The sequence below is a fragment of the Meriones unguiculatus genome, chromosome 10 (genome assembly GCF_030254825.1).
Source record: "Meriones unguiculatus strain TT.TT164.6M chromosome 10, Bangor_MerUng_6.1, whole genome shotgun sequence".
In the NCBI taxonomy this organism is placed as follows: domain Eukaryota; kingdom Metazoa; phylum Chordata; class Mammalia; order Rodentia; family Muridae; genus Meriones; species Meriones unguiculatus.
The window spans coordinates 105,201,912-105,219,638 of NC_083358.1; the positions used below are offsets into that span (position 1 = coordinate 105,201,912).

A 17,727-nucleotide genomic window follows, 5' to 3' on the forward strand; every position below is an offset into this window, starting at 1 on the left:
AGATGGGAGAGGAGGAGGACTTTCCCTATCAGTGCATTGGGGCAGGGACATGGGAGGAGATGAGGGAAGGAGGGCAGGATTGGGAGGGGATGAGGGAGAGGGCTACAGCTAGGATACAAAGTGAATAAATTGTAATAAGAAAATAAATTAAAAAAATTTAAAAAAATGAAGAAAAATTAATGAAGCAAAAATATTTTAACCTCCAAAACCCAAAATAGTCTTTCTAGGAATGAATGAACAAACTGAAAAACTTAGAATGAATGAGACCTGCCATCTACCGGGAATAGAGCAAGCCCTGGGTTACTAAGAAATCTGATGGGGGTTTCATTGGTGGCTGGGCGAAAAGGTTACATTTCTTGGATTTTCATTTCTCCACCCACACAGTGTTTGCCTGAGAGAGTTGGCTGGCTGAATGGACAACCCAGCACAGAATAAAAAGACGATGAAATAATTTCACCCTTAACCAGGAAGGACATTATTTTATACAATTAACATTAATTGTAATAATAAAAAATTATTATAAAAATAATTATAATAACAATTATAACTAATAAAAATAATTATAATAATAATGATAACAACGAATCTCTTAAAAAACAAAGCAAGGACCCACTATTAACTTGGTCAAGAGAGAGACAAATGTGTATGAGCCCACTTCCATGAGGGTTCCTAGGTTCATAGTCACAGAGGGAAGCCTGACAGTTGGCAGAGGCCCCTGAGGTGGCCTGGACCGGGCTGGGTGCTGCTGCCTTCTGAATGTACAGTTTCTGCTCTTTACAATTGACATGCATTTCACAGCCCTGTAAGCATATTTAACAGGACTGGCTTGTGTGCTGAGATATGGTTCGGGTGAGGAATTTTATGTTATGCTCTTTTACCACACTTTTTTAAAGGCTCAGGGTTGTCTTTCTAGTATTTCCATGCTCCCTATACTACAAGGTTCCAGCGTTTGCCTGGGTGAGAGTAGAATTTGTTTTAAAATTACTAATAATTACTAGCGTCCCTGGCTGTTTACTCCACGCCAGGTACCAAGTGTTTTCCATTTACTGTATTATTTAGTTACAGTCTTGCAGGGTCAGTATTCTTAGTCATGGTCTTTACAAAGGGAAACTCCAGGATCGGGCTGAGGTTACGGGTCTGGTAAGCCGTGGAGGCAAGGCTGACCCCAGGCACTCTGGTTTGACCAGTGTGTCTAGCCAGTCTGTCTATGCTCCACCAAGTCAGACATGGAGGCTGGCGCTTTCTCTAGTGGTTTAGTGTTTCAGACATAGTCTGGACCTTCCAACTTTCAACTGAGTTGAAGGTGTGCTGCAGTCACCATAACTATACAAATCTTAATTATAGAAGTTAAAGATCCCTGTTGCCCCGCACGTTTTGGGCAAAACTAGCCCCAATATACAACTAAAGCTATCATGCGATTTTTATTGTATTCATACTTTCTTTGTGTTTGCCTTGAGTCAAAGGAAAAATTAAAAAAAAATCAGAGGGCTACCGAGAGATTTAAACCTTATTTCTAATGGACTAGCATTACTGTATTTATGACTCGGTTAATCTACAACTGCTTCCAGGATTTCAGCTGTTTTATTTTTTTTGTAATAGGTGATACCAGTAGAAGGTCAGAGTCTTTGCAGTCAACAGATTACTCGACCTGTGTGGCCGTTACCTGACCTTTACTCTCCCCTGTAGGTATCCTGTGGTTGGTGGATGACAGGATTAGGATCTAAGCCAATTCATACAGGCTTGATAAGTGGTGGCCGTTCTTACCACTACGGACAGACGTGGATTATTCGGTCTTACTCACTACAGACAGAAAGCACCCTTTCTAGCTCCTTCTGAAACACCCATCTGAAGGATTCTAGGGCCACATGTGACCAGCGGAATGCTGCTCTTTCTCATAGCCGATCCTCCGCTGACGTTCACCTCTTAGAAATGCTGACCGGATTCCTGTCTTGACTACTCTCCAAAATAACACGGCCAGCCACTGAGCCCCTGGGCGGAGTGGGATCCCTGCTGCTGAATCCCGAGTTTCTTGGCACTGGCTTGTCTACCTCCTGTCTCTGATGGATGACTGTTTGCCGTATGGGTGTGGTCAGCTGCCTGTGCTCTGTGGTGGAGGAGAGCTGGCCTGCACTCAGGGTATTTTTGATGCCTTTGTTTAAGTGGTGCTTTTCTTTGAAAATAGAGCTACAGGTCTCCTGTCTGAGAGGCCAACATATTTGCACCCCAGGGGCTCATTCCTAGAGCATGGAGTCCTGACCTTCAACAGCTCCCTGCCCAGCTGGGACCTGACTTTCTCTCTTGACCTGCTCTGGTGTCCTTCAGAATACAGGGGCCCAGGTTGTTAACACATTTGACTGTTCTTTTTCTCAACTTGAAAAAATTCGCTTTTTCAGTTCTTCAATGCAATTCTTCATAACCTTCTACTATGTGATGATTTCCTAGCACACTTTTTCTCCACATCTTCTCTTCCTTTGCGTGACTGATGTATCCAAAGCCCAGATTTTGATGCAATAACTCCTGGGTTGTTTTTTATAGTCCCAAAGTGGTACTTTTTTTTGTTACAGCTCAATATTCCTAAATTTTGTTCCAAGTCTCATTATTTTACATTTATAAATATCAAGTTGTTATTAATTGGTTCCAGCTCTCAAAAATGTTTCTACCCAGAGGCCATTTTCTGCTATTTTCATACCGGTTTTTGAGCCCCGGGCCTGGAGGCTGTATGTGGACCACATTCTGTAGACATCCCTAGAGGGCTGATATGGGACAGAGAAGATGCGTAAATTCTGGGCTCCACTCTATCCTTTGAAGACTGTACTGGTCACAATAGCTTCAAAGCATTTCAACAAGTTCCTGGGACATGACCTCCCTTTTGGAAAAACAGGCTGGCCAGGCTTGCTGTAATCAAGCCGTACCTTGCTAAGTACCCTTCCACTCCATCTCCTGCAGCAGTTTTTAATACTTTCCCTAAAAGTGAAGTTAAACTGACTGGCCTGTAATTTCCTGGTGTGTCCCTAAGCTCCATGAAGTAACGGCATTAGCTTGGCCACTTTCCAGTTCTTCCAGAATGTTTTTGTTTTGTTTTAAAACTCAGGACTGAAAAGGCTGGGGAATGCTTCCTGCCTCCCCTTCCCTTGTTTCTTCCATGACATACCACTCCTGGCCTCAGAACAGCTGCCATTTTAATAATATCAAACCTCTTAAATGTTTTCACGTATTATTTTTTCCTATCTCTGAAGCACGAGCTTTCTATTTTTCATTTTGACAAGGTCCACCCCCTAGAAAACAAAGGCTTATAGCTTTACTGCGTGAACTATTAATTTGAAGCACAGTTTAGGAAATTACTTTCATGCTAGGAATCTAGAATACAGCAGACTACTGCACAATAATGAAATCTACGTTCTTGCAAATGACTCTGAGTTCCTGTTGGGAAAGACCTGAGAAATATATTCATACACCTGGGAGCTGAGGATCAAAACCATGGAGCTAATCCATTAGGATTTAATAAACCAATCCACTAGCAGTGTCTTTAAAACTGGACAAAATAAGATCTGAAGACAGAACATTTGGATCCTTTATTTTCTTTTTATATTTACTTTTATTTATGTGTATGTGTATATATGTGGATACCACATGTGTGCCAGGCAGAGAAGGTGTCAGATAGCCTGGAGCTAGAGTGGTTATGAGCTGCTCCATAGGTGGCTGACATATGCGGACAACTCAGGTCCTCTGGAAAGCACCAGCTAGTCCTAACCACTCTTCCTCCCCCTCTTCTTCTTGAGTTTTAGAGATAGGGTTTCTCTGTATAGCCTTGGCTGGCCTGGTCTCTCTTTGTAGACCAGGTTGGCCTCAAACTCACAAAGATCTGCCTGCCTCTGCCTCCCCGGGTGCTGGGATTACAGGCTTGCACCACCACACCTGGCTCTTCTCACCTCTTCTTAGAGAGCACTTGGTATATTATTTTCAAAACTAATGCCATTTTTTTTTCAAGTTATGACTTAGAAAAACCCATAAAATATTTTAGCTAATAATGCAATACAACAACAACAACAACAAACTAATTGTGCTGGGTGTGGTGGCACACGCCTTTAATCCCAGAGTTTGAGGCCAGCCTAGTTTACAGAGTGAGTTTTACAGGGCATCCAGGGCTACACAAAGAAACCCTGTGTTGAAAAACAAAAACACCCTAATTGTTAAAAAGTAATTTTTTTTTTACTGATGAGAAAAATTAATATTCACTTGTAGGCACAAAATTGCAGTGCGTCACACAGTCTTTAGGATTATGCCTGTTTTTTATTGTATAGAAATTGACAACTGAGTCACCAAGTAGGCATTACCCTCCCCTTTATAGACAATTTTTAATGAAGTTCTTACTTTTTGTTTTTGTACTATGTCTTTTCTAATGAAACCTCAGATAGTCATTCCAAACTCAGCCCGCACGTTGCTGGAAGCTCATGTCTAGCTGGGCAGCAGAGGTGGCTTCCATTACAGAGTGAAGGCTTGCGTGGTGTGGAGCCTAAGGCATCTGGGATGGGAGACTCCTGAGTTCAAACACACTGTGGAAGAAACCTCTGTCTCACTCCAGTTTTGTCTTCCAGACTAAGATGTTCACCTCCTGTGCATAGATTTGCATGCCTAAGAACCTTGAGACTTAAGGCACATACAGGCCTCCGTTCTTAAGACATTTTAGTTGGTTTTGAATGATTGGTAATGGCCTCCTTCTAATTTATAGTCATTACTTGGTATATTTGCAAAGGAAAAAGTCACTTGGGTCATAAAGCACAGAAGAACATAAAAGATCTGGTAAAAGATCTGGATGTATAAACTAAGTAAATGCAAGTTCAGTTGGAATCTAAAGAATGTATTTTTTCAGTATTAAAATTCTTTTTTTTTCTTTCTTTCTCTTCTCCTTCCTTCTCTCCCTCCCCCCTCCGTTCCTTTCTCCTGTATATGGGTGTTTTGCCTGGATGTATATATGTGCACCGTGAATATGCCTAGTCCCCACGAAAGTCAGATGAGGGCTTCAGATCTCCTGGAAGCACAGTTACAGATGGCGTGAAGAGCTGTGAGGGTGCTGAGAACTGGACCCAGCTTCTCTTACAGAGCAGTTGGCACTCTTGACTCTTGAGTCATCTCCCCAGCACTTAAAATTTCTTATAGATTTCCATCTCTTTAGGTTTACGGTACTACATCCAGGATTTATCATTTTCTATCTAGTGTTTATTGTACTATGGAAATACAAATTTAGTGCACAATCATTAAGATTTCTGTAACATTCATGTAGACTTATTCCACATTCGTTAAGACTTTTCTCACGTTTGTGGAAACTTTTCCCACATTCACTGAGACTTCTTCCAGCATTCTTTGGGACTCCTCCCATATTCGCCGAGACTTCTCTCACATTTAGAGATCTCTCTAACTCCTGTGGCTGTTTTATGTGCTCTTTTACTAAAATGCCCCTCTGTATATTTGAATGTCAGGATCTCCCATGTTAGTCAGCACTGAGACTAATGAAAGAGTGTTGAGTTCATGGTAAAATGACCCAACTTGAAGCCATGTATTTACCTGTGGCACAATCAAAGTTATTTCAATCTCTAATTTCAAATCTTCTAGCTAGTGGACTTCCTAACATTATTTCCCTGTGTATGAAATCTTTTTAGATTTGGATGTGATTAGTTTTTGTTGTGTTCTTATAAAGATCAAAATGTCCAAGCCCTTTATTCTTTCTCTCCAGATGCCATTGCCTCCTCAGAACTTCTTTGGCTCCTCCCCTATGGTGCAGCTAATGTTAATCTCATTTTCCTTTAGTTCTCCAGACACTTCCCTGTCCCTTTAGGACACCACTGGCTATTTTCTGCATGTGTTATTTACCCTTTTAAGGAGTATTTGCTGAATACCTACTGTATGCTAATCTATGTTCGTATGTTGTATGTTTACTATTTATTTTGTCTCTAATCCCAATGCTTTTCAAGATCCAAGTCTTCACAATATCAATATTTCTACCCTTTATGCACTGTACAGAAAATGCTTGTACAATAGTACATATGTTAGTATTTGGCAAAACCTATCAGTATGTAATGTCTGTTAATCCACTTTCATGCAAGTCCATACTTCTAAGTGTCACTGGATGTGGAAATGCAGCTACGGTCAGTACATAGGATTGTCTCCAATCGAATGAGTTGTAATAACAGTAAATAATAGCTAGCCCTTCTGATACTATACATGCTGAAGACTATTATCTCCCCATTCATAGATGTGCTTGGAGTGGTTCCCGGGAGAGAGAGAGAGAGAAAAAAAAACAACAACAACAACAACAAAAAACAACCATGGTTTTCAAAACAAGAAAGTGAATGAGCAAATGAATTACAGTGATACCTCTGGAGTAATTACAATAGCAGAAATCTAAGTGGCCTTTCAAAGAACTACGGTTTGTAAATAAAGATGCTTGTGTATACAGTATCATGGCTAGATGCAATGCTAAAGTTTCAGGGGGAAATTACACAATTTCAAATGAGTCTGTGTGTACACAATGCCAAGCCATTCAAACGAAACCTTGAGCATATCACTCAGGAATGTGGGCTTTGCTAGCCCAGACATTTCAAGTCTCCATTGGAAACATGTAATATGGTACTGACCCTGTTTTACTACTTACTCATGGATAAACTTCAGTGTGGTGGGGGCGGTCTCGCTTTAACTGGTGGCTACTAATCAGCCTCAAGCTAAAAAACTAGGAAGCCAAGCAGCTTAAGTCTGTTTAAAGCGTGAAAGATGAAGGTCTGGTTTAAGGTCAACAGGAGTATCATACAAGTAGGAAAGAGTATGCAGCTACGTTCATTGCCTTTTTGGTATACTTGAGCGCTTAATCCAAAATGGAGACCTAAAGGGAAACAAGGCTCTTGAACTCCTCCAAGGCCAAGCTACTTTGTTATACTATCCATCTCCCAAATGCCCAGGTTTTCTTGAAAGAGAAAATGTAAGACTTTCCTAATCATGCTCTAAGAAGCTTGTCTGCGGAGGTTTCCTACTTGCTGCAGACCATGCAAACAGAAACATGAGCAGGCCGTCCACTTGGTTCAACTGTCCAGAGGCCCCAGACGACGACTAGCTACCTCTCCATGCTCCTCGCAGGCATGGATGATCTCCTTCGGCTCCCATTAGAGGAGGAATCAGGTGAGGGCCTCACTGAACAGGCCCTCCATGGGGAGGGAGGGAGATGGGCAAAGGCTGTCTCTCCTCCAGATGTGACCTGCCCTAGGTCAGTGCTGACCAGGAGCCTGAGCTTGCCTTATGGTCTTTCTCATTCTTGTTCTAGTGATAGATAGTAATGAATTTCTGGTGCCTCCAAGGCCTGATCTCTGTGGTGCTCCACCCTGCCTCCCTTTTTCCTTCTGGAACCATTCAGAAAAGTGAGTGTGGGAGGCTTATTGCCCCAAATGCTCCAGTGGAAGAATGTGGGAGAGCCAGATGTGAGAGGGATCTCCCGAGTGAAGAATATGCAACCAAGAGTCCCAACACATGTTGGAGAGGGATGGCTTTCTAACTGCACTCTAGATTTGTAGCACTGTGCTATCCCACATCCAAGCCGAAATGCCCATCCAGATTAAACGTCAAAACTTCCCTGTTATCATCTCTGTGTTTTACTGAGTATCTTTGAAGAAGAAAGAATCCTTTGGGGCCCTAATTGATCCCAGGCCTGAGGCTTGGACATGGATTTTCATGACCACTTCAGAAGAAAAAAAAAAAAAAAAAAAAACAAAACAATTCACTATTTTAAATCCAGGTATCACATACTCTTTCAAGTGGCATGCACACATTCAGAACATTGTAAGAAATGATAGGAGGAATGTAATTTGACTGTGCTAGTAAGGTGAGTGTGCTGAAACGTTGAGAGTGGTAGATAGCAAGAATTAACGCCAAGACATTTGCAGTACTGTCAACGATCAATAGCCACAATGAAACTTGTTCAGATAATACTTAGGCATACTGCAGAGGTCAGGCACACTAAATCATGCAAGACCCAGGACATTAAAAAAACAAACAAACGAACAAACAAACAACAGCAACTTCATTAGTCACCAACAAAATAAAGTGCAAACACGCTGTTCTTTAAAAGTCCTTAAATCTTCATGTTTTTGGTCTGCATAGCTGTAAAATAGTGCATAATAAAGTATAAGCAATATTGTGAATAATCACTAAACTTTTATTATCGCTTGCAAGCCCCAAGTTACGTATTAATGAGGTAGAGTGGGAAGAAATCCTTTTGCACTGAGGCTGAGTTGTAAACCTTTTCCATAGCCACACAGGCTGGGCTTTTGTATCAAGCACCTGTTAGCAATGGAATGTGCCTGGTATGTGCCAGTAATCTGAGGAATATCACAAGTTTTACATCGATTAAAGTGAGATGTAAAATTGTGCACAAAATTCATGGGCTGATGAAAAACCATTCCGGCTGTGGCTCTTTCGTGGACAAGAAACTCTTTCTTGTTTCTTTCAAGGATCTAACACTAATAATGGCTCCCTTGGATGCCAAGTTCAGCAGTTATCCTGGAAAGGTGTACACCAATGTTTTGGTATATAACTGCTCATGAGTCATGCTCTTTAACTGGGGACAATGATAGTGTAAATAGTCCAGGTAAGTCTATTCTTAAAGGTGTGTGCGTATGCGTCCACTCTAAGGAACAAATAAACTCAATGGAAGTGAGAATTTACTTTAAAAGTTTGAATTAAAGAAAGTAAAAGTATCATACTGGACTCCAGTTGTTATTGCTGACGGAGCATTACAAAAATCTTGTTGACAGACACAGTCACTCACCTCATAATATAATGGTAAATTGAGATTTGAGGACTTTTTCCCCCTTTTGACTGGAGCACTTGAAACAATCGCATATATTTCATTGATCTGCAAGAAAGTTGGATTAACTTATAATGAAAGATTTCCTTAAGGAACATGTAGATCTGTGAAACTTTCAAATAAGTTAGGGATTTAAATGAAGCCACTAGGGAACGTTGCAAGAAAGCGGACGAGGTGTTTCTAACCTGTGGGCAGGCTGGGGGCACCTCACGCCTGTCCCCAGCTCTTCTCTGTAGCGTCAGCACCCTCTGACTTGAGCCATTCAATTGGTCACATGCTTCCCTTATTTAGTCTACTTTTTGTTATTATCTAACCTTAAAGGAAATAATTCCTTGGAGAACTTCGTGCTGTGCTTGGAATAGCTGCAGAAAGCTTTGTCAGTGGAACGAAGTTTAAATGGACTACATTAATGAAAAGGCTAGTCCTTCCAGATTAAACATTTTAAACAGATTCTCAGGGTGTGTTTATTTAAAGTAATCCGTCACAAATAATGGATCATTGTTGCATCTTCTAAAATTCGAGTCCACAGTGCTAAGGAAGGATGACTGGGGGTGCTGAGGCACGGAGGGAAGGGTACCTGCTGGAGGATGTCTTTCCATGACACGATGCTGAAGAATCTGCGCTGAGGGACTTGGACAGCCAGGGTGAGAGCTTGAATGAGAAGCTCATCCTCAATCTGGTTCCCAACCACAAAAGCGATGGAGGCCTTCCAATCGTTCTGTTATGAGAGCAGACACAATTGGTTGCTAAATGTTCTTCACTGGGTAGTTTTGTGTCAAAGGCTCTTACTGAAAACCAGGATTCTTTCCTTACTTTACTTTAAGGACAGGGTTGACCTTGGAGTACATGAGAGTTTTTGATCAAAGCAGCCATAAGGCGGCAGTATTGTGCCAAATTTCATGCAACTTGACTGAAACCTGTTTTCTTGCGAGACCAGGGAAATGGTTTCTGAAGGGTAGATTTATCCCAGTATAATGTTGACCACCCGCCAAAAAATTAAAAAAATATATTAACTGGCTGTTTTCTACTCATGTACCACAAATTTACATTAAAATACAGTCTCAAAACGGTAACCATTTTTTTATTTCCTGGGTCTTTCTCTGATTCTGAATAGCGCTAGTTTTATAAGAAAGTCAAGCAGTAGTTGCTATGTGGTGGGTGACACTGAATGATTTGCTAGTGGGAACCAGCACAAACCTTCTCCTTTTTCTGGAAAGAGGAATGTGACTAACAATTCACAGAAGAACTCTTCCTGTGTCTAGGAAAACGGCTAAAGCATCTTATATACTTGGACCGGGAATTTCATCTCAAACAATTTAAAGAAAGGAGTTACTAAAGATGAGGATCTCGTCCAGCAATTCCTTTATCTCCGTGTGTTATAGTTTCTGTGGGAAAAGGTATTTCCCTGGGAGCCTGGGTGGAACTCCGTGTGCTTACCCCGCCCCTCACCGCCTCTTCATGTTTGCAGGGAGGCTGTCTTCTGTTTCTGAACAAAAACAGTCCCTGGGGAGGTGGGCAAACATGCAGAACAAAGACGCTAGGGAGGAAAGAGGACTGCAAGGAAGGGCACCCAGCCACATGATCTCACTAGCGCACACCAGAATCTCAGCTACCCTCTTGCTCCCTGGTTCTCAAGTTGTGGAGTGCAGCCCCTTGACATCTTTGGGGGGTCAGATGACCTTTCACAGGGGTCACCTAAGACTTTTGGAAAGCACAGGTATTTGTATTACAGTTCATAAGAGTTGCAAAATTACAGTTACGAAGTAGTAACAAAAGTAATTCTATGGTTGGGGGGGTCACCACAACACATGGAAGTTTACTAAAGGGGTGCAGCAGCAGGAAAAGGTTGAGCTTGCTCTAGGTACCGCTAGAGGCCTGACATCGACGGAGTAAAGCCTGCTCTTGGCAGATGCTAAGATAATGTCTTAGAAGACTGGAAAACCTCACGCAGGTTTTTTTTTTTTTTTTTTGTGACGTGTGTAGTTTTGTGCGGCTCTCTCTAGACTCTGCTCTTTTCATGGTCAGCTGATGCCAGAAGCAGAATCGAGGTGGGAGGAGAGACACAGGCTCCATTCTTTCTTACCATCGAATAGGAGCTATCTTTCTTCATCAAAGCCATGTTTCTCCATGGGAACTTACTGTATAACAAGATCCACCCAGGGTCCAGTGCTATCAGGAATAAAAGCCTCTTGTGCAAACAGAAAGATGTTTGTGTTACTTACGCATTAGCATTTGCCAACCTGCAGGTAGGCATGGCTACGTTTTAATCACTGCTATTGCCTTTAAGATGTTCTTTCTGGATGTTAATTTGATATAGAAAGGGTGTAATTTTTTTTTAATGTTCTGGTTTTAAAAAAATAAGTATGATATTTTAACCAATTAGGAAAGAATTTCATTGCCACGAGGTGAGCTTCCTTGGGCTGGATGCTGTCTCCACCCCTCCCAGCAAAGCTACATCTAGGAAAGTCTCTTCCATTCTCACAGAGAAGTGTTCCTTGTTCTCCGGGTGGGCGGTACACGGACGCTCCAACACTGAAAACCGCTCCCCACTTCCCTCTTCTCCCTGCAAGTTTCTTTGCCAATATTTGAAGGCTACTGGTGACAAAAGTTTGTCGGCTCTTTTCAAGACAATTCCAATTCCAAAAGAGGGTGCTGCAGCCCAACACCTACCCATCCATCAGGATCCGCTGTCAAAGGCAGATGTTGACCATTCCAGACAAGAGGAAAGAGGGGGGAAGCAGAGGAGGAACAAACAATTGCTGTGGATCTGCCGTGTGCCAGGCAGGTGCTACCCCTCGGAACCCCTAAGTAACTCAGGGAAGTAGGCACAGTGGTACACCGTGTGTAGAAAGAGAGGTCCAGGAGTTCAATGCTTTGATTAAGACCATTTTGGCCCATGAGGATTACACAGAGAGCTGGCAAATCTGTGATTGGTTCAGGGCCATCTGAGGGTGCATCACCAGGGTCAGAATGACATGTTACCATCTATCATAAATTACTAGCTGATGGAGATTTATAGTACTTGTAAAAGTGTATAGGGTCTTTAGAAATAGCTTACATTCAACCCTTAAAACATTGTAAATCACATTTTCTTTTTTCTAAATGGTATTTTACAGAGGATGAGAGGTTAAGGAAATCTCCCGAGTTTCCCTCTTCAGAAGCCAAGTGTTCTGTTTTCGTTGCTCTAGGGTTCTTTCAAAACAAACAAGTCCATTTTTCCAATCCACGGTCTAACATGTCGAAACTTGTGGTACCTCTGATGTCACAATGAGACAGTTTACCTAAGCTGGAGCAGGGACAGTCTCCCCATTTGATAGGGTCTGAGAAATCAAGCTACGGCTGGCCCATCTTTGCACCCACACTCTGGTCCTTAAACACCTGCTTCCGGATTGGGTCTGTTGTGTAAAGCAGGATCCATAAAGGCTGTCCTCAGAGCTAAGCTTGTGAGGACGCCTGTGGGGAAGGCTGCACAAACTCCTGGCTGCAGCAGGGGGCAGCGGGATGCTAGGAAATGCAGCACTCCTGGATGAAAGAAGCGGGGAGGGGACCTAAGGAAAGGAGGCTCCGAAAATAGACTTCTGGATCTTTCTGTTAGCATTCAGGAAACCTGCAGGTTCCAAACTTCTACAAACAACAACTGGTTTAGAAATAAGATGTTTTTTTTCTTTTTTTTTTTTTTAAAAAAGGAAAAGAACACAAATATGATTTGGTAAAATACTATTTAAAAAACTCCATTTACATTCTACTTCAACATACAGTTAAACATCGTCCTTAAATTTAAGTTCACAGGAAAGGAAGCCAGAGAAATTTGGTTTCGTGAGAATGAACACTGACCATGAGAGAGGGAGATGGCAGTGTAACGTCACAGCCAAGTGAGAACACTTTGAGTGCAGTAGTATTCCTATCCAAGGGTGAGTTCAAGACAGTTCAGGAAGTTTGAGTGTACTTAACAGAAGCTGAGAAATAAAAGCTGAATATATACATTCGGTGGTGAGGGAGGAGGCTTTTTATGCTGGCATTCCCTAACACTTTGACAATGAAGATAACTCTCTGCTACCTGGAGACATATATTATACACAGGTAATTTAGAGTCCTGTCCCAGGAACTCTTGATAAAGTTAGTCAAAGGTGCAATGGAGTCATGTATGGACACAATCCATTACCTTCTATTTGCTTAACCAGTCTTACCTAATTTGAAGCCTGGCAGGAGGGCGTCTCAACCCAAACACTTACTTGTAGTCTCCTAAGGCAAGAAAGCATTCGGTACATGCAGGGGGCCTGGCCACAAAGCCTCTAGTCTCACAGAGATGGGGGTTGAGTAAGAATTATTTTTCTTTCATATATTAAAAATTCTCTAAGTTTTACTAGGCATTCCATATTCTAATATGATTATAACAAGTTTCTCGCTAGCGAGCAAGACACAGCCTCTAGATGGTGGGGCTGTGATTGCTTCCTTCTGTTAGCAGAGGCAGACGGCTGATTTGGGGAATACACTGGAGTGGTCTCTTGATGGCCTTCCATAGCACTTCTGGGAGAAGGTCTGGCTGGGCCTCTACCCAGAACTGACCAGAGAACCTTCATTAGAAAAAGATGTATAAAATTCTCAAGTACTGCAGCACTGAAGAAGTTGGGTTTTGCCGAGAGCCGTTTAATACAACAGATCAAAACTCAGCTGGAAGGAAACCTTTCTGTCATGTAGATTTACCACCAAATGGACAGGGGTTTGGGAACATCTTTCTCAAGCTAGTTTTTTTTTTTTTTTTCCTTTCAAAAGAAGGCTTGGCTCTCCATCAGCAGGGCAGTGTTAGTGTGGGCTTTTGGCCAGGAGAAGAAATATTTTCATTACCTCAAACTGGCAGCTACACAGTTGTATCTGTTAAGAAGGAATTTTTTTAAATTTATTTTTTTTTATTAATTACAGTTTATTCATTTTGTATCTCAGCTGTAGCCCCATCTCCTCCCAATCAAAACCTCCCTCCCTCTTCTCCTCCCATGCCCCTCCCCCAGCCCACTGATAGGAGAGGTCCTCCTCCCCTTCCATCTGACCCTAGCCTATCAGGTCTCATCAGGACCGGCTGCATGGCTTTTTCATGTCAGAGACAGTCCTTGATCCCATTATTAGGGAACCCACTTGGACACTAAGAAGGAATTTTTAACTGTAAACTCAGATAAGGTTAAAAGGTTTAAAGATAAGGTTCAACAATAAACATAGGCCATGCAATAAACAAGTACAACATTAATGACCATGACATGAATTTACATGACTCTCTTATGAGGCAGGTGTTCACTGTATATCCTCCTCTAATTATATAGCCTTCTTAATTTCTCATAAAACTTACTTTGGTATATTAGTGTATACTGCAATAAGGAACCTTATTTAGGGATCAGAGCATATGACTGTCTTATTTTCACAACTAGGCAGAAATTATCACACACACACACACACACACACACAAATATACTAGTGCCCTTGTGGAGCCTGTTGTGAACAGGAAATAGAGTCAGGCTCTCTCTGTAAAGGCAGGGGACACACTTGGACACACAGCGGACTTTGACTCTTGGCATCATAAAGTGTGAGAAAGCAGCGAGCGCATCAGGAAGCTGTGGGGCACCCCTTCTGCAGTCCTTCAGTCCCCAAGAGCAGAACACATTGGATCTGATCTAGCATGAGTCCTACCAGGGGTCAGTTACAAGGATTTGGGAACTGCTAAAACATTTCCTGAGAGAGACTCAGGTACGGACCTGATGCAAGAGGAAGTAGGCTACTAAGGACTTACAAACAACACTAACTACAAAACCACCAGCCCTCTCTTTCCTTCTTTCTTCTCTTTCCTGACTCTCATCAAAATGATGTTGTGGCCCCTCTTCCCTTAGCCTGCTACAGATAGGCCACAAGTTCTATGAGGTGAAATTCTACAAGCTTTAGTAATAGTGGAAGGATGTAAAGGTGCAGCAGAAAGAGCATGTCCCAAGGAAACAGAGCATCACACTGGTTGTCCAGGTCCGGAATCCAGGCGGGAGCTGAATGGCCTAAGCCTGCCTCAGCAGCAGCACCAATTCCCACTTATGTTAGTCTATGATCTCTATCTAGGGCTGTATGGGAACCATTGGTCACCACTCTCTTCAGCTCTGTCCAGTTTCAAGGACTTTGTGCCTGCCCCAGAGGTAGCGTTTCAGTCGGCGAATGCTACATACCATGGTATTCCTACCCGGAAGCAGGCTATCAGTCATTTTCCAGCAGCACGCCAGAAAATAATGAAGCTGAGATGACTCTAAAACAATTTGTTTCTGTGGAAGAGAGGCATACACACAAAGTATCTAGAGTACTAAAGGTATGCTCATTTGGAGAATTGTGGGAGAGAACATCAGACTCTGCCAGGAGGTACCTTTCTGTCAGTTTGTAATGATGTGAACTCTCAGAAATGCCACAACCACAACACAACACGAAACAAACCTACGCTTCAGAGGTAAGTGAGACTGCTTCAAGCTGTGGATGAGTGCACTTGGAGGCAGTGAGTGCCCGGGCAGCCACGCTGAAGAAATGTCCCCAGCGAACTCCTCACTACAAGTGAGATCTGCTTCCATGCTTCAAAAGTGCAAATGGGCCTGTCGTTTGCCATGGAATAGCACACATTAAGCTGGTTAATTTTTGTGGCTGCAGATATAAAACGCAGATGTCCATTCAGGGCTAGTTCTTAAGGACAAAAGGAAAGGGAGTGAAGTTTTTTGCCGGGGGCTGAATTCTGGCTCTGCTGCCCCTTCAAGGTGTAATGAAGTTTACTACCTATTAGACTCAGGGTCTTAAGGGTTGATTTGCTAATCAGATAAGTAAATAAACCCCATGTCTCTATTGCCTGGACCACTTTATTTTTCCTCTTCAGGGTTCCCACATATTAAAATAAGATTCCCAAGAATTCAGAGATTTGTTCAAAGGGTGTCTTGCCAATGGTGGCCTTTTCTGCAGTGCAATGGGATCTAGAGCATGCCAACCAGGCTTCTTCCTATTCATCCATGCACTTACCACATAACTGCTTTCCATAAATGCTCCTTGAACTCAGCAGCCAAAACCACACACTAAAGAGAGCTTTCACACATGCTTGGTATGAAAAGGCTGACTGGGTGTGTGCTGTTCTATCAGCTGCTCTTGGCACTGTGGAAGGAATTGGGCTCCCGAGTCACTGAGATGTGAATTAGAGAAAGAGTGTGCTCCTTTGACGTCTCCAATCAGATGTGAACATCTGATTCCTGGTGACGAGAACTCAGCCTCCTACAAATAACAGTACCGTGCGTGCACTGGGTGGCTGGCTGGTTTCTCTTGTCTTCATAAATGTTAGACTAAAATTAGGGAAGTGCTACCGGGAAGGGCATGCTCTTCAAGTGGTGTCCAATTCTGCCTTGCAGTCTCTTGCCCAAATGGCCTTGTGCTAATTTTAAGGCTCTGTTTCCTCATTAAGAAAAAAACAAAAAAGTATAATAACACAGCCTTCAAAGGAAGGTATGGGGCTCTAAAGAACAAATGTATGTAGCATCATTTTGCAAGTTGTCAAGAACTGAACAAAAGGAAAAGATAGATCAGTGTTTACAAGGAGCCTAGCCTCCCAAAAAATGTTCTGCAAATCTGGGCTAGAGGAGACGCTTGCGTCTGTGATTCTAAATTTGGATATGTCCCTAGGATCTTCTTTGGACAATTTAGCCTCTGGCTTAGGCTGTTTGGTTGTTGGTTTTGTTTTGTTTGTTTGTTTGTTTCATTTTTCAGAGAGCTCTTGGCCCATCCCTGCAATGTAGCACATGAGCCTAACCCAGTTTTGCTCCATGCATCAGAGAGTTTTAAGGCAGCTATTAAAACACCACATGGAAAAGCTTTGCAGGGAATTCTACTCTGCAGAGAAACCACAGAAACCACGACACACCTTAACTATCTCCCCACCCCCACCAGTTGGCTACAATTACAGCTCCATTATGTTAGTGTACTCCAACCAGTTTTATTGCTTGGAGCAAAATCTGAGGTCCAAAGTGAATTTCAGAACATAAAAAGTAAGGCAGACTTAAAAAAAAAAGAAACAAAGAAACAACAAGCTTCTTTGGCTTTTCAAACAACAAATATTACATATCAGAGACATTCTTCTAGCAGAGGAGCCCGAGGAGAGCTGAGCGGAGTCCTGCTAATTGCTCCACAAATGTAAAATTGGAATCAGGGACTCACCCCAAAGAAAGGGGGTCTCTTTTCATCATCACATATTAAAAACCATGCTCTTTCATCAACCCCTTCCTCAGACACTGGGCCTTCTTCTCCTTCCCTCAGATCCCTTCAAGGTTAAGTGACTACCTTCCACATTAAAACTTAAGACAGATTTCCAAGATGCAATTGTATGCTCTGTAGCCCTTTTCTTCGCATGTGCAGACTCCTCGCTCAGTCTAAATTTCATATATCCACTAAGCTTCATGTCATAGTCTGCCTTTCCATTAGGGCAACCCAGAGGAAGCAGAATGGCATTCTCCTTGATGACCCATAATGGCTTCCTAGCTGCTACTTAGTTAATGGCTGTGGAAAAATCCATGTTCTTGCAGTTAGTATAAGTACGCCCATACATGATTTGCTACAAGAATATTGATCATGTTTAAATCCTGCATCTGTCTGAATGAAGACACACTACCCCAGGCTACTTCTAACAAACACAAGGGTCCAAGACTATTCTGGCCACAAAGTGGAGCCTGTTGTACTGAATTCAATCAAATATCCAACAGAGGACAGCATTTTGAAGACAAAACTGCAGTGCAGTCTCCACTGTTTTCTGACCAGGGCAAAATTCTTTGCCTATTTATGCATTCTGTTTGTAGCTCTAAAGGTATGGTCTTCAGATTATACTGTGAGGGAGAAGG

General features: G+C 42.3%; 1 protein-coding gene across 1 annotated transcript in view; it reads right to left on the bottom strand.

The window, feature by feature from the left end:
- Spag17 (sperm associated antigen 17) overlaps nucleotides 1-17,727 on the bottom strand; it is a 203,324-nt gene that overhangs the window by 162,522 nt on the left and 23,075 nt on the right. Inside the window, exons 2-3 of the mRNA XM_060392982.1 lie at nucleotides 9,426-9,566; nucleotides 8,810-8,896 (exon numbers count right to left, since the gene is read on the bottom strand). Of these exons, the coding sequence (XP_060248965.1) occupies nucleotides 8,810-8,896; nucleotides 9,426-9,566 (228 nt within the window). The remainder of the gene's footprint in view (nucleotides 1-8,809; nucleotides 8,897-9,425; nucleotides 9,567-17,727) is intronic.